The sequence below is a fragment of the Pantherophis guttatus genome, chromosome 6 (genome assembly GCF_059756535.1).
Source record: "Pantherophis guttatus breed Tessera chromosome 6, ASM5975653v1, whole genome shotgun sequence".
NCBI lineage: Eukaryota > Metazoa > Chordata > Lepidosauria > Squamata > Colubridae > Pantherophis > Pantherophis guttatus.
In genome coordinates this window covers 26,437,851-26,460,551 of record NC_142068.1, presented here as the reverse complement: position 1 = coordinate 26,460,551, position 22,701 = coordinate 26,437,851, and the positions used below count along the sequence as shown (strand labels likewise).

The window sequence follows — 22,701 nt, the reverse complement described above, 5'->3', positions numbered from 1 at the left end:
TTGTACCAACTGTAGTTTCTGGATGTCTAAATGCATCACAGTTGTTCAAAGGGGAAAATAAGATATGAGTAGCCTTAAGAAGGTATAGACAGCCAGTGTCCTCGGATATGTATGTGCCTGTATGTTAGAAGGGGCCTATCAAGAAAAAAACAAAAAACAAAAACAAAACAAAAACAAAAACAAAAAATCCAGGAATCTTGTTTTTATGAGTTCCTTTACTAAGGAAATTGTAAGCAGTGCCCTTTTTAAAAAAACGGAAGTAGCATTCTTATATTGTTTGTAGAAAAAGCTAGTTCATTCAAAGATAGCTGCACATTAAAAATCTTTTTCTGATTCCCTTATTGTTACAAACCTCTAAAAGATGGGACTTTGTAAAAAGTAAATCTTTAATACTGAATGCAAATGTGTTAGGTGACATAGATGTCTTTTTTTCCAGTTGGTTCGTCTGTGCAATGAAGGTGCTCGAAAAATGGAAAGGACAGAAATGATGTATACCATCAACTCCCAATTGGAATTTAAAATCAAGGTAGGATATTTCTTCCATGCATTTTTATATAGACTTTTAACTTCTGCTTTGTTTTAGTGCTGAATTTTTTTGAGTGAGAATAAGCTGTGTTTATTTTTCTTATGATGAAATAGGGATTATTCAGTTTATGTTTTGGAAAATAACAAGTGCTTCCTGAAAGCAATAAAGATTAAAGCACAGTTCATATTTTTGGTTAGTAAATGCCAAGTTTTTTTTCTTTTTCTTTTCTTTTTCTTTGCATTCAGAACTGTAGAAAGAACATTTTTACAACATTATTGTAAAAATGTCTGCTTAGAAAATCTGGAGAAAAGATTAAATTGCAGTTTTCTTACTTTGTAGCCCTTTCCACTGGTTTCTTCTTCACGGTGGTTAGTGAAACGGGGTGAATTGGCGGCATTTGTTGAAGACACTGGACTTTTTTCTAAAAGGACTTCTAAGCAACAAGTATACTTCTTCCTCTTTAATGATGTCCTCATTATCACAAAAAAGAAAAGGTAGGAACTATGCTGAACACATTTTTTACAATGAAATGATAGAATTATTCCTGTATTTCTTTTATAAAAAAAGAAATTATTACTTTTTAGTTCTCTTATTTAAATTTTTGACAGCTCTGTTGTCCATTGCCTTTTTCCTCCCTCGCTGCTCAGATATTCCACCGATTGGGATAATATCCACTGCCACTGTACTGACTGGGTGCCATTCAAACTTCCTCTACAGCCTGGTCACGCCCCTTTCTTCTGCGCATGTCCAGTCTTTCACTCAGTCACAGGTGATTAGACTGGTGTGCCTTTCGTTCTAGGATACAATTTGTCAATTTGTTGCAAACGTTAGGGTTTTTTAGCTAAATTTCTGTTCGGAGAGTTGTGGATTTAAAGAGAAACAATGTATCAGCGCTGAGCAGCTTCGGCGTTTCCCGGCTGGGGCGCCAGCTGCCTTGGATTTTAGTAAAAGGAAATCAGCGCTATACGGCTTGGCGGTTTCCTGGTTAGGGCGCCAGCTGTTTTCAGCGTTATTTGACAGCGCGTGGACAAAGGACCTTGCAACGGTCCTAAAGCAGCCGTTTGAGCCGCGAGCGAGGAGAGGGGCTTCTGGCGTGCCGGCAAAGCCGCCCTCGCTCTCCCAACTCTCCGCATCGTTTATTTTAATTTGTATGCGGCTTCGGAGTCCCTGCATTGCAGCAAACTCCATATAACAGGAGGAAACTTCCTTTTTAAGATTGGCAGAAGGGACAGAGGCTGCATTTAAGCCGAGTCGGCTGAGGTTCCGATCTCGAGCTTGTATTGATCTGCCTGCTCAGCGCCCATCCTCCCATTGATCAGAGCGGTTTGAGGCAGCTTATCAGATAAGCCGTTGGAGGATCGTTAACGGCTATTGTAAGGTGTTATCTACAGACGCTGTTTGTTTGAATAACCTCCTGTATACTGACATCAAAGGAAAGTAAAATTTTTTGATTATTTTAATTTCTATTTGAGAGATTGATTAATTATTTTCAACAATGGCAGAGGCAGAAAATTCATCAGATTTAGAACAGGTGGATTCACCACCTAGAGCACCATCCCCTAAGCCTAATAAATCCAAAAAGGGCAGAGCCAGGACCAGGGATATGTCTGAACAACCCATGTCCAGGCAAGGGGACAGGCCTTCCAGAGAGGATTTACGTAGACATAATGCTCTTGAAAAACAGTTCAATAGAGCCAGACTGGCAGCTCAAGTTATACCTCAAAGAGAGGTTCAGGAGGTGATTTTACCTCAGACTACTGAAAAAATAATATATCCTGAGATAGATGAGGAAGCAATGATTTGGCAGCAGGAGGATTTACCTTCAGACAATCAAGGCTTGTCTATGACAGCTAAGCCTTTGAATACAGAAACCCAAAGCAGGGTCACTGTGGGGACAAATCAACAACCTTTTGTTAAGGCTGCTCCAGAGGCCACATTCACTCCTATGGCCGCTGGCCTACGTGTTGGTGAAGGTCTATTACAGAGTCAGAATGTGGATTTCCAGGCTTTACTCTCACAAACATTTTCCCGCATTTTTCAAGCGGGATTGCAACAATCAGGTCTATTATCAGAACCTATACCACCAACTTCTTACAATATGTCTCACAATACTATGCAACAGTCTGTAGTTAATTGTAGTCAATTTGAGGAGGAAAATCCAGATTCAGACTATTTGAATGAATTTGAGTTATCAGATGATGAGGAGGTGGATACAGATAAGCCTACCTTTCAAGGACTTTTTAATCCTAAGCTTTTTAAGTCTCTTTTACGTAAGGCGAGAATAGCTACCAATATGGAACAGAGTAGTGACAAGAATTTGGATCCAAATTCCCAATCTCAAAAGACTAATAGTTTATTTCCAGTTCCCCCAATTGATTTTGACTATGTGCCGTTTCCAGATTTGTTTTCTCAAGTCATTAAGAAACCGTGGAATCGGCCTGGTTCAATTTCTGGACCCAATACATTTGATAGAAAGCTGTATTGTAGCTCCCCTGAATTGGATGCTCTTCTACAGTTACCTGCGGTAGATGAGCCCGTGGCCAGCCTCACTTCACCATCGGTGTTGGTTAGTGATGCTGGAGATGGTCTAAAATTGGAAGACAAACGGGCAGAGATGAATTTCAAAAAAATGCATCAGGCTGCCGCTTGGGCAATCAGGGCGGCAACATCCGCCTCATTTTTCAACAGAGCCTCATTAACTTGGCTCCGTCAATTAAAAGAGGGGATACCTCCACAAGATGTTAAATTTATGCAAAATGTGACTAAGTTAATAGCTGCAGCAGAATATTCAGCTGATGCATCTCTGGACGCAGCAAAATTTGCATCAAGAGCATTGGCTTCAGCAGTTTCATCAAGGCGTCTTCTTTGGCTACGCCAGTGGAGAGCTGATATGAAGTCAAAATGGCGCCTTACTGCGGCACCATATCAAGGACAGTCTTTATTTGGGGCATCATTAGAATCTATTTTAGTGGAAGGTCGAGATAAAAAGAAAGTACTACCATCTTCATATAGGCGTTATGATAGACGTTTTTCACCATATTCAAGACAGTCCTTTCGGCCAGAGCAGGGACCCAGTGGTTCCAATTTTCAAAGAGCTTCTACTCAACAGTATTCTTCCTTTTCGGATAGAGCGTCCTTTCGAGACAGGGGAAGAAGTCAGGCAGGTCTCAAACGTCCTTTTAGGGGAACGGGTTCTCGCTCGTTCCGCAGAGGAAAATGACTCGACAACCCATGTACCCGTTGGAGGGAAAATCCAATTGTTTTGCAAAGAGTGGAAACTTTCAACAACAGACAATTGGATTCTTCGTACAGTGACGGACGGACTACAACTGGAATTCACGTCACCACCTCCAATGTTTTTCCTTCAATGTCCATTTTCAAACATCCCTTTAAAAAGACAACTAATGGAGTTGGAAATTCAACACTTACTTCAAATAAAAGCAATAGAACCAGTACCTCAACATCAAATACACAAAGGATTTTATTCAATTCTTTTTCTTGTGCCCAAAAATTCGGGAGGATGGAGGGGCATCCTCAATCTAAAGCGATTAAATCTCCATGTGAGGTATCGCCGTTTCAAGATGCACTCCCTCAGGTCACTGCTAGGATGTATCCGGTCCAACGATCTCATGCAATCCATCGACCTGAGGGAGGCATATCTACATGTACCGATTTATCCAACGCACAGGCAATTTCTCAGATTTGCATATGCAAATCGCCATTTTCAATACCGATCTATGCCTTTTGGCCTTTCGTCGGCTCCAAGAATATTTACGAAGTTAATGGCAGCAGTAGCGGCAACACTAAGGGAGAAATCAGTAAGAATTGTCTGTTATCTGGACGATATTTTAATCCTGTCGTCATCGGTACATCAAGCAGAACTGGACAGACAGACAGTTCTTCAAACACTGCAAAATCATGGATTGACTATCAATTGGGACAAAAGTCAGCTGGAACCAACAACCCGAATATTACATCTAGGGGCAGTAATAGATTCCAGACAGGGAATAGTGTATCTTTCCCCAGAGCGCCAATCCAGCATTCGAAAAATGATATCTCAAGTGTTGTCTCTGAGAACTGTACCTTTGATTCTGTTGTCGCAACTATTGGGAAAACTAATTTCATGCATAAACATTGTGCCTTGGGCTCGACGACACTCTCGTCAGTTACAATGGCTAATGTTGCCCTACCAAAAGCAGGGCACGGCAGACTCACAGTTCAAGATAAAGTTATCTCCGATAGTGAAACTATCACTAAAATGGTGGATATCACCAGCCCTGAGAGCAGGAACGCTATTTATAGAGCCACCAAGGATCAAGCTGACCACGGATGCCAGTCTGATGGGATGGGGAGCCCATCTCGGGTCTCAACTAGCACAGGGAAAATGGTCTCCTGTAGAGAAACAGTACAACATAAATTTCCTAGAATTAAGAGCAGTCAGATTAGCACTAAGACATTTCCATCAGGAAGTAGCGAAGAAACATGTATTAGTTCTAACAGACAATATGGCCACAAAGGCTCATCTGAACAGACAGGGAGGTACGAGATCAAAATCGCTCATGAGCGAGACAGAAAAACTGATGGCATGGGCAGAGAGATATATACTGTCGATAAAAGCGGAACACATTTCGGGTTCCTTAAATCAACAAGCAGACTGGTTAAGCAGGGGGACCATAGATCAGTCAGAATGGAGATTGAATCCAAAACTATTTCTACAAATTGTAAACAGGTTCGGGAAGCCGATGGTGGATTTGTTCGCCACGGAAAAGAATACACAACTTCCGAGATTTTTCTCAAGATTCCCGACTCCAGGAGCGGAGGCTCTAGATGCTCTGCGAAGTCCTTGGCCTCAGGGACTTTTATATGCATTTCCCCCCATTCCCATCATTCCAATTGTCATAAGGAAAATGATGATGGAAAAAGCAGAGCTCATTCTAGTGGCACCATACTGGCCTCGCCGAGAGTGGTTTGCAGACCTGAAAGATCGTTCGATCGATCAACCATGGAAGTTACCAGTGGGCAGACAGGATCTGAGTCAAGGAGCAATCTATCATCCAAATCCAGACTGGCTACAGTTGACCGTCTGGCGTTTGAACGGATCCGTCTCTTGAAAGATCAGTTACCACATGATGTAATAGACACTATTCAAGCGGCTAGAAGACCAGCAACAGTCCGCATTTATAATGCATCCTGGAAAAGGTTCGCTAAGTGGGCAGTTGAACAACATACAGATCCTACAACGGCATCAGTACAAGACGTTCTTAAATTTTTACAATCTGGATTCAAGAAAGGACTTGCACCAGCTACTCTCAGACGTCAGGTAGCGGCGTTAGCTACAGTGCTTCATACTGACAAGGGACATTCGTTGTCTCAAGATCCCAGAATTAGATCATTTTTACATGGTGCTGTAAATTTAAGACCACCAACAGTACATAGATACCCAACTTGGGATCTCAATTTAGTATTACAGTCATTGACACTAGAACCTTATGAACCTATAAAGGAAATAACATTAAGACATCTTACAATGAAACTAGCATTTCTATTAGCGATTACGTCGGCTAGACGAGTATCTGAATTGGCGGCATTATCTATTCGTCAAGATCTGTGTATTTTCTTTCCGGACAGAGTGGTTATGAGACTGGATCCGGTATTTATTCCAAAAATTAATTCATTATTTCACAGATCGCAAGACATTGTCCTACCTAATTTCTGCCCAAATCCTAGACATCCATTAGAAAAAAGGTGGCATACATTAGATGTTAGGAGGATATTAAAATGTTACATTAAGAGAACGGCATCTTTCCGTAAGTCTGAGGCTTTGCTGGTATCCTTTTTACCATCTACTATGGGACAGAAAGTATCGTCTACAACAGTGGGTAGATGGATTAAAGCATGCATTGCTGCTGCTTACAAGTTGCAAGGTTCACAAGTTCCTGAAGGTATAGTTCCACATTCTACACGCAGTGCGGCTACATCAGCTGCTTGGGCCACTCAGGCTTCAATTGATGATATCTGTAGAGCGGCCACATGGTCGTCTATTTCTTCTTTTATCAGACATTACCGAGTGGATTCATTTGCGGCTGCGGATGCATCATTCGGTAGAAGAGTTTTACAAGCTGTAATTTCCAACCAGAGCCAGGGGATGGAGTCTAAACCCTCCCATTGAATGAAGGCTTGGGTATGTCCCAATCGGTGGAATATCTGAGCAGCGAGGGAGGAAAAAGGACGTTGTACTTACCTGAACGTCCATTTTATCCTCGCTGCGAAGATATTCCAGCCCTCCCAGTGAACTTCCATCACCTGGCCTGGGTTGGGGTTTCTGTTTTTTCTTCCTCTACAGCAAAGAATGGAGTATATTAAGAGATAAATGGTGAGATACGGTACGAAGTCCATAGGATGGAAGTGAACATTATGAGAGTCGACTTCGTGAAAAGACTGGACATGCGCAGAAGAAAGGGGCGTGACCAGGCTGTAGAGGAAGTTTGAATGGCACCCAGTCAGTACAGTGGCAGTGGATATTATCCCAATCGGTGGAATATCTTCGCAGCGAGGATAAAATGGACGTTCAGGTAAGTACAACGTCCTTTTTCTCTAGGTATGATGAACAAATCTTTATTTGTCATGTTAATAGGGTTTTTTTCTTTAAAAAATCTGCTTAGATTACTCTAATTCACACTTTAAAAAATCAGTTCTGTTCAAGGAATATTATCTTTTCTGCCATTTTTTAAAAACCATGGTAACTATTTTTTTGAAAAAGAAAACTAATAGAGGGAAAAGAATTTTCATCTGAGTATAGTATATGCTGATATTCATGTTTATTAGACTGGTCATTTTTTCTCAGAGTTCTTCCTCTTCATTTGAGATTCTATTAAGGATCGATATGAGATACTGAACCTGGAATCTTATGGATTGGTGATGACATTCAGAATTTAGAAAAAGAAAAATATGTTGCAAAATGATCTTGTAGTTAAGGACGACATTGTACATTGGCTTAAAATTGCTTGTACAGTATTTTAGAAGACAACTTTCCAAATGCTTTACATACCAGCTAAGTCATGAAACGAATTACCTGGAACTTTGCTAATCATCAAGCATGTTGAAAGGCATCCAAGTAATGAGACTTTTTCCAAGTCCAAACACCTATAAGTAGCTAATTTTATATACTTAAGTTTTCTTCGTATTAGGCAAAATCTGATGGGTTGTTATGCTTTAGTTGAGTGCTTCCTCAGAATAAGTCGTGACCCAAAGGTGGATCCTGTTTGGTTGAGAAGTAGAATTGTAAAATAGTTCAGAGGATTGAGTAATTTGTAATTTTATAAAAACTCATTACTTCATGGTAATAATCACTTAAATATGGCTTCCCCCAGACTTCTAGGGTAGTCCAAAATTCATGCTTTCTGGAACACATTATTCCAGAGAATTTTGGAATAGTTTGTTCCCTCTGATGCATGTTATTCCAGGGACAGTTTTGACAGATTTCAGCTTTAAATTCTCTGAGCTGAAATTGGTTTGAATTATTTCATCATGGTCCAGCCCTGAAACAGGTCTATGTTGTCCAGAACTCCGTATCTTGGACACCTTAACCTGCTTTTAGTTCTGAAAAAATATATTCCAGAAAACCATGCTGGGATAGCATGACCCAAAGAGAAATTTTCTAAAATGTTCTTTGGCCAAATTACCAAGTTTTGTACATCTCTACCAGTTTTGAAACACATGGAGGCCAATTTGGATCCCTGTGTCTTTCTAAAACTAGATGGAATATGTTGCTTCCCCCCCCCTCCCACCATCTTCTGTATTAAGACCTTCAGTGCTTTACAAAATAGCTTTGAAAGGGTATTTTGTCTTGTTCTTCAGTGAATACTGCACTGTTGTTAATCTGTACTGTTTTAAAATACAGCATGTGTGATTTGATTAATTCCGATGTATTTTCCTCTCTTATACACAATTAAATGTTTCTCTTTTTGAACTGTTGAATTAATTATTTTTAGAACAATTCAGATTACTGTGAAGCTTCATTAACAGAAACACAGATAACTGTCAGAGTAGTATGCTCACATTTAAGAAGGCTTCCCACCCACCCACCCTTTGTTTAATTCTGTGGTTATTAGATATTCTTACATGGTATACAGTCCCCTTAGGACATCACTGAAATTCTTTCTCCATCTAATGGTTTGTCAGCTCTTGAGATAATCCTGGTAGTGGAATGCATCTGGACTTCTTAAATATGAAGCCAGCCAAAGGTCACAAACTCTTTGGAATGTTACCTGTGCACACTTTCTGGATAAAATGGAACTTGGGCTTCACATAGCAAAAAAAATATATTCAAAGCAATAATACTGGTTTGTAATTAAATTACTGTTTGAGTTTCTTAAATGTTTTGCAGAGTTTTACAGAGAATTAAAACTAACAACAACAGTGAAGCTAAAATGTATTGAAACCTTTGCAATTGTTTGTAATTTAATTGAGAAAAAAACTTTCTAACAGAAAAGGAAAGAAAAAAAATATTTTTTTTTGTATGTATGAGAAGTGACACAGGCTGTATTTCTTGGCATGCAGGCAAATTTTATGTGGAAACTACAGCAATAATTACTAGCAAGCAGATCCTTAATTTTTCTACTTTTACACTTTTCTGTATAAAGCCAGCCTGATTGTATATCCATTTTTATACATCTGCTAACCATCTTCTCCAGCAATACATTGTTTATTGAGATGGGGAGGATTTGGCATTTTTCATAAGGACTCATTATGCACTGTAAATAAATTAAGCTCTCTCATTCTAGTGGAATAGAAAAATAATTGCTTTACAAACTTCAGAATATCAATTGTTTATATATAAAAAAATTATCTGTATGAATTTTTAGTTGGATCCCATAGACAGTGATGAAACTAATGCAATAATGAAGGTTGGGGAGAATTATATGTTTAACGATTCAAAATCAGCTAAACATTACACATACTCTTTTATACCCTTCTTTTTTTTCAGTGAGGAATGAGATTGAATCCAAATTGAGTGATTTGAGTTTTAGGTCCCACTAAATCATTTTAGGGACTCAGTGGCTAAGATGGTGAGCTTGTCGATCAAAAGGTTGGCAGTTCAGCGGTTCGAATCCCTAGTCCCAGCTTCTGCCAACCTAGCAGTTCAAAAGGACATAAAAATACAAGTTGAAAAATAGGGATCACCTTTGATGGGAAGGTAACAGCGTTCCGTGCACTTTTGGCATTTAGTCATGCTAGCCACATGACCACGGAGATGTCTTCAGACAACACTGGCTCTTCGGCTTTGAAATCGAGATGAGCACTGCCCCTTAGATTAAGGAACGACTAGCACATATGTGCAAGGGGAACCTTTACCTTTTAAATTATTTTATTTACCCAAGTGCATTCATTCAGTCAGGAACAAGCATTGTGGAAGGTTATGCATATTCCTCATCAATTTTTTATTCCCATGTGATTGGTAATTTATCATTAATAATATTTTCTGCAGTAAAAAGCCTATTTATTTGTTTATTTGCTGAATAGAAAAGGTTCTCTTTCTGGGTTCCACCAAACAAATATGGCTTCTTGAGGGGGCAGACCAATACCTCTTTAAGAGTTAGAGGAACAAACCCCTCCCTCAAGGATGAATTCACCACTGCCAGAATCCATCCACACATCACCCCCAAGATGGGCTTGGCCAGCCAGGAAGGGGATGGATCTAAAGGGCAGAAGGGGAAGATCACAGTCATAATGACCCCATCATTTCCTTGGGTCCATCAGGTTTAAACCATTCTAAGACAACTGTGCAAGGCTGCACCCCAGGCATCTCCTCAGGACCTGTATAAATGCCATTATCCAACTAAGAATAAATCCAAATGATTTTATCCAGCGTAAATTTTCATATTCAAAGAAACAAGAAATGTGACTTTGACTGATCTATTTTTTTAAATGAATTTATTATAAGCAAAAATGAATTTAAACTATATGTAGTCATTATGTGATTAAAGGACAATCGTTAAACTTGCAAATTTCACATGGCATAGACAGTTCTAGAAGAAGCACAGATAAAATGCAGCCAGCAGAAATATTTGTTTGCATTAATTATCTGCCCCATAATCTGTCTCAAAGTTTTTTCAAATCCCAACTTGAATGTATTTTATCATCTGCTTTATATTTGAAAAGGAGCAAGTTTTTCTCTGGTTATTGCAAGTTAATTTTTAAAGATTGGTAGTGAGTGATACAAATTCTATATAAATCCAACTAAGAATGCTGAGTCTTAACTATCTGGTTAAAATATATACATTCTACATCATGAGTTTCCATAGTTGTATGCACATTGCACATCCTAATGCTGAATGTACTAAGGTGGAAAACCTACCATATTTTTCGGAGTATAAGACACACCTACCTTTTTTGGTGAAGAAAAAGAAATCTCCCTCTGCCTCTGAGCAATTTTGCCTCGTTGCAGCAAACAGCTTGCTTTACTTTCATTTTCGTTTTCAGCATAGCTTGATTAGCACAAGGAAAAAAAAAATTGCTCCAACAATTTACCTCTTTGCAGCAAGCAGCAGAGCCCTGTGTAAAACAGCTGAGAGCAAATCAGCTGAGAGTCGAGAGGCCGATCCAATCAATTTATGATAATTAGGCTGTGCTGAAGCTGAAACGAGCTGTTTTTTTCTTCCTGTTTGCTTGCAAGGAAGTAACTGCTGCGAGGCAGAAGCCAAAGGGTGGGCGCCAGGGGGTGGGCGGGGCTACATTCAGTGCATAAAACGCACGTAAATTTTTACCCCTTTTAGGAGGGGAAAAGGTAAGTCTTATACTCCGAAAAATATGGTATGTAACCAATTGGAAGGCTTGATAATGGCATAGCTAACCTGCTGGTAGAGAGCATCTTAACCTTTTTTTTTTTAGCAAGCACTCAATTGAAGCATTTGTATGGATGACTTTTCTCTGAGATTCTGGCATCAGATAATCATTTGTTGAAAAACGAATTATGTGCATATGGTCTCTGCCTTGAAGAGGTCCATTTCAGCTGGAACAATCGGGCTGAAGGGACTTGCAGCATGCCTCCTCTGCCGGTACGAGTGGTACAGGCCAATCCCAGTGAGGAGAGACAGTCCTTCAAGTAACCTGCACCCATGCCATGAAGGGCTTTAAAGATGATCACTCACACCTTGAATTGCACCTGGAAGTGGACTGGCAACCACTGCAGCTCACAGAGCAGTAGTGTTACAGGGGCCACTCTGCACCAGTTGTAGCTTCCCAATGCTCTTCAAGGGTAGCCCCATGTAGAGCACATTACAATAGTCCAGCCATGAGATGACTATTGACTGAATGACTGAGCACAGGGAACCCTAGTCCAGGAAAGGCCGCAATTGGCACACAACACAAAGTTGGGAATGTTTAAATTAAATACAAAGATGCATACATTTAAATATGGAATAGACTTCTTCTAAAGGACCCAATATTATTTTGTTATAGCACTAGTACTTAGACTTATATACCAGTTCACAGTGCTTTACAGCCCTCTCTAAACAGTTTACAGAGTCAGCATATTGCCCCCAACAATCTGGGTCTCATTTTACCAATCTCAGAAGGATGGAAGGCTGAGTCAACTGGTGAGCCTGGTGAGAATTGAAGTGCTGGCAGCCGGCAGTCATCAGAAGTAGCTTGCAGTACTGCATTCTGACCACTGTGCCACCATGGCTCTATCTTGATAATTGGATCCTTCGTGAATGTTTTGTTTCTTGTTTTTTCTCCTTTGCTGAACAGCTAAACCTGTCTGAAAATTAAGTATTGTGGACTGTTCTCTAGACGTTTGTTGCATACCTGACATGTTTAGCATTGATTTGAATCTAAGCTCCCTTTGACTCGTGTCTTTTTTGGTTCCTTTTATTGACAGTGATGAGAGCTACAATGTTACAGATTACTCCTTAAGGGATCAGTTACTAGTTGAGCAGTGTGACAACGAAGAACAGAATTCCTCTCCAGTAAAAAGCAGCACACCAATGCTTTACTCTCGGCAGAGTTCTGCCAATCACCTCTTCAGATTAACTGTCCTGAGTAACCATGCAGGAGAGAAGATTGAACTGCTTTTGGGAACCGAAACTCAGTAAGTAAATGTCACTCAGTAAGTAAATTTCTTCTATTTGTTTTTTAAATCTGGGATTCTGGAACAAGATTTTTCCATTCATTGTATTGAAATATGTTTTTCTGTTTCTGTTCACCTTTGTTCTGCAAATACATAATAACCACATACTCTTAAATTATTATCAATTTGCTTATTTTCTTGTTAGTAACTATCATAAGATTGCAGATTTTTGAGACAACATATAATCATCAAGTTAATTAGAATTAACAGAATAACAGAATTGGAAGGAACATGGAGGTATTCTAGTCTAACCCCCTGCTCAGGCAGGAAACCCTATAACAAATCAGACAAATGGTTGTCAAATCTCTTCTTAAAAGCTTCCGATGTTGGAGCATCCTACAATTTCTGGAGGTTGTTCCACTGATTAATTGTTTTAACTGTCAGGAAATTTCTCCTTAGTTCTAGATTGGTTCTCTCCTTGCTTAGTTTCCATTCATTGCTGCTTCTTCTGCCTTCAGGTGCTTTGGAGAATAAGATTGACCCTCCCTCTTCTTTGTGGCAGCCCCTTAGATATTGGAACTCTTCTATCATGTCACGCCTAGTCCTTCTTTTCATTAAACTATACATTGCCAATTCCTGCAACCATTCTTCATATGCTTTAGCCTCTAGCCCCCTGATCATCTTTGTTGCTTTTCTCTGCACTTTCTAGAATTGCCATATCTTTTTTATATCATGGTGATTGATGTAAACACATATATTGTGTCCAGTACCATAATTATCTCTGTTGCTCTTGTCTGCACTCTTTCTAGAGTCCCCATGTCTTTTTTTATATCGTCGTGATTAAAACATATTTTGTTTGAATAGCAGCTTCATACCTTCTTTGATTTGAGACTTTGGGATGCCAAGAGAGTCTTTGCTAATTTTGTCTAAGGGAAGTGTTCTATTTCAAGCAGCAGACTGCTTGGCACAGGCAGATAAACTCCACGGAAAGTAGATTACTTTTATTCATCAGGCATTATCTAAACAATAACTCACAGTCACTGAAGAGATTCTTCTGAGGTACACATAATCTGTTCCCAATTCACATAGGTGAAATGAGGTAGTTTGTCCCCGTGTTGAGGGAGCAAACAGCTCCCGGTAGGGATAAAATTTAAAACCCCCGCTAATCTAAACATAGCAAGTTAGCCCCGCAACCAATCAGAAGTCTGACCCAGTGGCCAATCAGAAACACAGATATGACCACGTGACATAAAACTACATTTCCTAAAAGCAATCCCTTAAGGGGATGGTTCTTAATTCCTAAACTAACTTCTTACTTTAACCAGCACAGAAAGAGTATATATTGTATATATATTGTAAAGGCATCTTTACAGTACTATTTGTTCCTTTACTCTGTTTCTTACAAACATTATTTATTTAAAAAAGTATAAAATCTCTCTAAATTTATTTTTTCAAATTTCGTTGTGTCTCTTAAAAGGTTCAGTTTAAACATCGCATTCATTTCATGCACATTCATTTCCTAGGAAATAAACATTATAATTCAGATATTAACTCCAGACTGCAGTGAAGCCATGGAAACTATCTTGTTGAATTCTGTGTAGTCTGGAAAAAGGAGATGATAAAAGAAGCTGCCCTGCCTTGTTTGGCTAGGCTACATTGAAAGGCTATTCATCCTGAGACAGCAACAACAAGAAGCATCTTGTTTTCAATGGTTCAGATTCCATTAAAAAAAAAAAAAGTTCCATTTTGTGGAATGGCCTTGGCATCTGAGTAGCTTGCTGAAAACTAAAAGTCTAAATCTGTTTATCGAATCTGGAATGCAAAAGAGCGTGTATGTGCATAAAAGTCTGTACATTTTTGCCCAATAACGTTAGGACATTTCTTCCATCTCAAAAATGAAAACGAACCATGAAGTATCGCATTGTGAGATACACAGAGAGATGCAGATTCCTATAGGATGGCTATAGAGCTACTGATTAAATATTGCAATGTCAATATTAGATTAAAATGCCAGAATGCCTCTGGTGAATTCAGCCAATTTGAAAATTGACATAACTAAACCTTTTCAGTCTTTTAAAGTCTAATTATCATGACTTCTTCATTGGAAGAAATGAAATTTCTTCTAATATTGCTTAGATCTCTGTGCTGTATTTCAAATGACAACCATTAGCATAAGTATAATTACCTATTTTCTTACATCTTAAAACTTAATAAATAGTGATGCATACATATATCTTCAGTGTATTTTTTTTCAAACAGGCTTAATTCAGTTTCCTTTATTAAAATCATTGTTTAATATACCATAGATTTTTCTTCATATACTGAAACTCAAGTGATTTTATTTTTTTGAGCTGATCCATGGAGGCCCTTCTGTTTCAGGAAATGTCCTGCATGTATTACAAGCCAACCACCTTCAAGATATAATTATCTTTTGTTGTTGTTGTTGTTAGCAAGCAACTATATCTCCCTGGGATATATTTTATTACTGCATTAGCAGTGTTGTGAATAAATAACAATGTCTTTTACGCAGAAAAATTTGCTTTGTTTTAATACCAAAGCATAATTTTAAAAAATGTCGCAGTGAAGATATTTGAGGAAGAGGAACTTAGATCTTCAATAGCTCCTGGAACATCATCAGGGTGGGAATTATCTGTGTCTCTGAAGAGATGTTATTCCAGAGATCAGACATTGTAACAGGGAAGAAGACATGGTTCCTGAAATGTGCTGTTATTTAGATGAGCTGTGAACACTTGGCCCCCATAAAGGCCTTTGGTGATGAAAAATGAGACTCCCACTTGATTGACTTTGACATCGTTGGGGGTGTTACTTGGAACTCTGGCATTATCTTTTATTGATTTCATTGGAATTCCTTTGTTGATTGTTGTGTGCTGCCCAGTCATCAAGAGTCAGGTGGAATAGGATAGGATAGGATAGGATAGGATAGGATAGGATAGGATAGGATAGGATAGGATAGGACAGGACAGGACAGGACAGGACAGGACAGGACAGGACAGGACAGGACAGGATTCTTTGTTGGCTAAGTGTGATTGGACACACAAAGAATTTGTCTTTTGTGCATATGCTCTCAGTGTACATAAAAGGAAAAAAAGAAAAAAAATACATTCATCAAGAATCATAAGATACAACACTATAGGTTACTAATAATCAAATCATACTAGGAAACAAACAGAACAATATAAATTGTAAAAATACAAGCAACATGGTTATAGTCATAAGTGGTAGGAGATAGGTAATAGGAAGGATGGGAAGAATAGTAGTAACACAGTCTTAGTAAATAGTTTGACAGTGTTGTGGGAATTAGTTGTTTAGCAGAGTGATGGCATTCGGGAGTGATGGCATTCGGAGGGGTGAACTGTTAATCATTAAATAAACTAAATCAAATTTAGTTAATCATTGTCTCCAGATTTAAAAGACTTTCACATCTGCAGCCATTCTGTCTTGCTAGGGAGCAGCCTACACCTTTGTCCCAATGCAGATCTTAATTATTTCTATTGAGTCACTTCTTTGGCCTGGGGCAGAGTTGAATGCAGGTAACATCAACATAGATATAGTAACTTTATTCCATGCTAATGAATTATCTCCTAGAGCCTCTGAGAGTTTAACCTGCCCCACCCCTGCCAACTAATATTGGCCACTTAAGGAACAGAAGAAGTAGCACAATGTGGTGCTGCCCACTCCAAAGTCGTCTCCTGTACAGTTCATAAAGATATTTATGGTATCGAAAGTCAAAGAGAGAGATCCATAAAGATTAGGAGGATCATTCTCTTCTGTTCTAGTCTTATCAGTGCAACCTTTTTAAATTCCAATTAATACAGGTCTAAATGATCTGTTTTCTCCAGGAGTTTCTATATACTGCTTTCTCCCATGTCATTTTTAAAAGGGAAGCTTGGACACTTGAGAATCTTTTAACATATGTGTAATATAAATATATACATGCCATGAAAAAGAGGGAGATACTCATAATGTTTTCCCCTTTCTTTATTTAGGAATGAGAGAGCTCGCTGGATTACTGCACTTGGACAAAGCAATGATAGAAGAACCAAGGACAGGACAAGTAAGGAAGGAATGAGAAAATTATTTGGAGTTGTAATGTGAGCTTCAATGACCATTGATAAAAAATTAAATCTAACTAGGTTTCTGGTGTTTCCCCCCACCCCCCAGCCTATATTTAGCTGTCTACTTTGAATAATAAATAGACAGTAGAGACTCTATTATAAGTATCTAATTTCCTTTGATAATTTTTCCTTTTAGTTTTCATGTGAGATTGAATATGATTTAAGGACATTTCAAGGATGCCCCCTACTGGTCTATAGCTTTGGATGTAATTGATAGTTAAAAATGATTTACCTGAACGTTTTTGATCTTGCTTTTTTCTGTATGCTGTCTGATTCTCCTGGATTTGCAGAAAAAAAATCAAGAATTTTCCATTTGAAGAGAGTTTGGAAACTCTGCATGCAGAGAAACTTAAGTCATACTGAATATGTTTATAATTGCTTCATCTTTAAAGTGAATTCCTGAGCTTTTGAAATTCACCATATGACTCAATAAATACTATTTTTTCCCCTCAGCGTTGACTCAGGTAGAAGTTATCAGGTCATACACTGCCAAGCAACCTGATGAATTATCCCTCCAGGCTGCTGATGTTGTTCTTGTTGATCAAAAAGTCCAAGATGGTAAGTAAAGGGCTTTTCCAGTTGTTTAGTGGTTGTAAAACCTTTTTAAATACAAAGCATCTGTGCTATACATTACTAGCTATCATTTATTCTTACAGAGTTAGGATATCTTCTTTGAGATTTAATATGTAAGAACCAGTTTTACTTGTTTAAGCTATTATGCTATGATGATTGAGGTTCATGTTTCATTCTGTTTTTGTCTACATAAGTAAAATGTGGATTATCCCTACCTTCTTTGGGCATTTTTTCCAAGTATGTGGGAAAATCATAGATGGAATAAAAGTTCATATAAAATTATTTATTTTATTTTATTTACTTATTTATTGAATTTATATAGCTGCCTATTCATCCATGGCGACTCAAGGTGGCTTACAGAATATAAAACAACATTTAAAACAATAAAATTAATAAAAAGAATCAAATAAATTAATACAGTATAATATAATAAAATCACCCCCCACCCCAGCGACAGCAGATCACACAAGCCATTTAATGGGCTCCATCCCACTCTGGGTTCCCCAGGCCCCAATTTGCTCAAATAGAAACATTTAATTTGAAAATATCTTTCTGAAGGGCTTTCTGAAAGTCATTTTTGTAAGCAAAATAGGTATTAACAAAATACCGCATTTTATCTTAAACTTATGCTCTCAATAAAATCTGCAATACTTTCTATAAAAATGTCATGAAAGTACCTGACCCTGTAATTTTACCTAACCAGGTTTGGTGGGATGTTCAGAAAAGTCACTAGACTGAAAGCGGCAGAAATATATTGGATGTTTCTAAGTAACCACAAAAAAGGAATGCAAAGTATACTGAAGGCTTAATGATTAATCTTAACGAACGTTAAGCTTTGCAAATTCAAATTAATGCTTACTTTAATTGATGGTACATGAAAGAAAATAAATGTTCTTTCCTCCCCAATTCCTTTGGGACCCAGAGTATTTGGAATGTGTGCTTTTGGTAACGTTATATGTATTGCTGTTCAGAAAGTTAATTACATAGCACTTTTCTGTATTTCACAACTGTGTTAGTTAATGGTTATCCCTTAGAAAGCAGCCAAAATAATACAGATGGTCCTTGCTTAATGTCTGTTTGTTCAGTGAGAATTCTAAGTTATGATAGAGCTGATCAAAGAGATTTACAATTAGTCCTCAAAGTTCTGGCCATTGCAATATTTCTGTGCTCACATGATCAAAATGAATGCCCCTGGGGTTCATCCAGTGGTGGGATTCAAAAATTTTTTACTACTGGTTCTGTGGGCGTGGCTTGGTGGGCGTGGCATGGCTTGGTGGATGTGACGGGAAGGATATTGTAAAATCTCCATTCTCATCCCACTCCAGGGGAAGGTTACTGCAAAATCCCCATTTCCTCCCGATCACCTGGGACTCAGAAGGCAGAGAATAAATGGGGGCAGGGCCAGTCAGAGGTGATGTTTATCAGTTCTCCAAACTACTCAAAATTTCTACTATCGGTTCTCCAGAACTGGTCAGAACCTGCTGAATACCACCTCTGGGTTCACCCATATTAAATTTTTTAAATTAAATGTATATGTAGCCCATCTCACTGTTAAGTAACTCTAGGTGGCTTACAACAGCATGAAACAACCATATTAAATAATTAAAATATTAACGACATTGAACATGTTTACAACCACTTTTTCGCCACCCGCCTACCCACAACTGCCAGCTGCCCCCAATGCCCTGCTCTGGCCATCGCTGCTGCACTTACCACTATTCTGTTGCCTAGAGCTGCCTTTTATGTCACATTCTTTTGTACTTGTTCAAGAATTGTCTTGAAGGTAATTGTCCTACTTAAAAAACACTGATACGGCATTTATCAATGCTTACCTAGTTTCATTCTGTACAAGCTGATGGTTCCTAACCAGTTTGATGTGATATATAAATATAGTCTTCGGGTACTTTAACTTTATGAAATTATGTCCAGAGGCCAAATAAGTTTAAGTCTTTGATAAAGGAGTCCAAGGGGGATCAGGGTTTAACGTAATGATATCAGCATGTCCACTAAACTTTACCCTTTGAAATAATTCAGTTCTCTCTGCTTGGGAATGCAAAACCACTGCTTCCCTTATCTGCTGATACCAAAAAAAAGAAAAGAAAAAAGAGTTCTGTCTCTTCTCTCCAAAGGAAGATATTAACTAGACAGTTGGTGGAGAGGTAAAGGCATCATTACAGCTCCTGGTGATTATGCTACATTTACTTTTCTATTGTCCTTCCCTTGAAGGAAAAAAAAATGGTGCAGGTAAAGTAGAACTGATGCAGTCCTGGATGTGCTTGTTCAGCAAAGCTTGTAAATTCATAGTGGCTAGTTTTGGGGCTCAAGGGGTGTAAGCTCCCTATCCTATTTTAGTAAATCATTTGAGTATCGCTAATTACCGAGGGTGTAGTAATACACAAAGATTTATTAAATTAATGGTCTTTGAGAACCCAGCTGCATATATTAAATACAATATTAAACTCAGTAGAGCTCCATTGGATCTGACAGGTTTCTTTATCATTATGGTGACTTTTAATGTGTTTAATCCCTTTTGCACTTCATCGCAGGCTGGTATGAAGGAGAACGATTGCGTGATGGAGAAAGAGGCTGGTTTCCAATGGAATGTGCCAAGGAGATCACATGTCAAGCCACAATTGACAAAAACATGGAAAGAATGGGACGTTTGCTAGGCCTAGAAACTAATGTATAAAGTTGTCTCTAATACACGTACTCTAGAATTTGCACTAAAGTCAATGGCATTTTCGTCCCGTCCCCTCCATGTTACGTTGGTAGCAGATCAGAGATATGAAGATAGGTTTTTAAAAATGGAAGAAATTAACCCAATTCAAGGTAAATAAGGGTTCTTCTGAATCAATTTCTACACAATAAACTTTGTTTTTAAAATTTTCTAAAAATAAATGTTGATTTATTGATAGCGTATGTTGATAGCATTCCTATTTACAGTATTTACAAAATATTCCTGTATTTTATATCTAATATACCTTTGTTCTAAAAACTAATTCTGTAGTCCATTCATTTTATCTTATATTTTAATTTAATAAATAGTTTCCATTGCTTTCACTCCCACAACCAACATTTTGAATTGGATCAGGCTTCTGTTACATGTGCAGTTGCTGTAGTGCACATGACTGAACTAGCTGTTTGTATATTTTGAGGTAGAAAAAGGCTGTTGAGACTCATGAACATTGACTATCACTCTTCCAACTGATTTCAGTTGAACTGAAACACAATTGATTTCATAGCATATACTGTGATACATGGACTAAGTGGAGACATATGGGGAATAAAGACACAGAGACTACAACCATGGCAAAAACCAAGGAACAGTGCGTAGACCGGTTCCACTTATCCAGACTTCAGATAAGGAGAAGATGGAAAATTGCCCACACGTCCTCGGGGTGGTTGCTCCTCACGAGACTTCAAGACAGCATTCTTTGCGGGTGTCTGTGCCAGGAGACAATGTGATCACCCATCTTGTTCAGAACTATGATGGAACTTTTTAAAGGACGCTTAAGTTCACAAACCTCACTTTCTAATTACTTTTGCAGATTACCTATTAGCCATCTTAAATCTATTAGAGACCTTTGGAACAACAAGACTGAAAAGTCTACCCTGGGCCAATTTATACTCAACTGTGAACAAATTACAATTCTTAATTACAAGTTTAAGGACTTAAAAGAATTTTAAATAAATAGCAAAAAGCTACGTAAGATTTTAACCTAAGAAAGTTATAAATGGATTAAGGACAGATCAATTTGGAGTATTTTTACTATGAAATTTGGAAATAATTATTTTTTAAAAAAACAACTTATGGGAAATGAACTTTCCTATCATAGAAATTTCATGTGATAGTAAATTTTAGAAATTGGACAGTATAGAGAACTAAAGATTTTAAGCAAAAATAAAAAAATACAAGCCTGATGTCAGTACCAAGACTTACACAATGATATAAAACATAACATTGGAAATATTAAAGATCTTTGAAGAATGGAATCAGATGTTAGTAACTACAATATCAATAGTGTCAATATTGACGTCTGTTTCTATGGACAGGCAAATGTCTAAAAGATGTTCATGAAGGAATGATAGATATGTGAATCTATATGACAGGTTAAGAGAATGATTTGGAGATAGAAAAGGAACCTGCTGAAGTTTTAAAAATGAAAAAGTTAATACAAATGATAAACCAAAAGAATGATTGGACAATGTTTTTTAATTCGAGCTACAAAAGGAGGTTAACGTCTTGAAGAAATCCTGACATGGAAAAAGAAATCAAATCCTACAACCATAATCAATCGATTGAATGAAAGATAGACTGGTAGAATTAAAAGGAAGGAATATGAAGTGGGTTTATTTGATCAAGGTTAAAACAAAACTTTTTTTAAAAAAAAAATGCAATCAACTGGCATTTTGATTTCTGGTCCATATACCAGAAAAAAATGCTACAGTGCAGTCACAAGTGGGAGAAGATGGGCGATAGGAACGATGAGAAGACCAATAGCAATGGTAATGCAGCCTAATGTGAATAGTTTGACAGTGTTGAGGGAATTATTTGTTTAGCAGGGTGATGGCGTTCGGGAAAAAACTGTTCTTGTATCTAATTGTCTTGGTGTGCAGAGCTCTATAGCGTCGTTTTGAGGGTAGGAGCTGAAACAATTTATGTTAACAATGTTGAATCAGGACCAGTCCCTTGAATTGGACAAAAAATGCCCTTATTTTTGAAACTTCATTAATTTCCTTCTGCTTGCCTTTGTTATTTTGTCAAAGATTTAGCAATTCTCCCCTCTTGACCTACCACCAAGGGATGAAGAAGCCATTCCATCAGTAACTTGGTAGTAGCGGAAAAAACAACTGTTTGCTAAAAAAAAAACTTGCCCATGGTATTCAGACTGAACAGTTGTAAGCTTGGAGTGAGGTATTAGACCACCCAAAAGTCCTCTGAAAAAGCTACAAGCAAAAGAAACACTGTATTATTCTGGTCCTGGCAAATGCTACTTACAAATCATGTTTAATACGAAGTTCATCAGACATCATTCTGCTTAAAGCTGCATTAAGCATCCTTCTGCAGAAGTTTCCTTTGCTGCTTTGTGATAGAATGAATACATAATTCATACAAAAAAGGCAGGAAGTTTGTGGCCTATAAGAGTACAATGCACATCTACGAGGACTCCAAAAAATATGTAAACATGGTTGCTAAATTTACTCCCAAGTTATTTAGACAACTGATTTTGTGCCAACCACCAATACCCTGAAAACTGGTGCTTTACTTAAGAGGCACCCCAAATTCTTCGGCTGTGGCATGAAATGAAAACTGCATTGAGAAGTTATCTTAGTTGTGGTGGTACAAGTAGTATTGCAAGAGACACCCCTGGTGCCTACATTATGCATATTAAGTG

General features: G+C 38.0%; 1 protein-coding gene across 7 annotated transcripts in view; it reads left to right on the top strand.

Moving 5' to 3' along the window:
* ARHGEF26 (Rho guanine nucleotide exchange factor 26) overlaps positions 1-20,376 on the top strand; it is a 53,853-nt gene extending 33,477 nt beyond the window's left edge. For all 7 annotated transcript variants that reach the window (XM_034439175.3, XM_034439182.3, XM_034439179.3 and 4 more), the window contains exons 10-15: positions 437-526; positions 866-1,020; positions 12,408-12,617; positions 16,604-16,671; positions 17,186-17,290; positions 19,852-20,376. In XM_034439175.3, the coding sequence (XP_034295066.1) occupies positions 437-526; positions 866-1,020; positions 12,408-12,617; positions 16,604-16,671; positions 17,186-17,290; positions 19,852-19,994 (771 nt within the window). In that variant the 3' untranslated portion in view covers positions 19,995-20,376. The remainder of the gene's footprint in view (positions 1-436; positions 527-865; positions 1,021-12,407; positions 12,618-16,603; positions 16,672-17,185; positions 17,291-19,851) is intronic.
* The last annotated feature ends 2,325 nt before the right edge of the window (positions 20,377-22,701 follow it).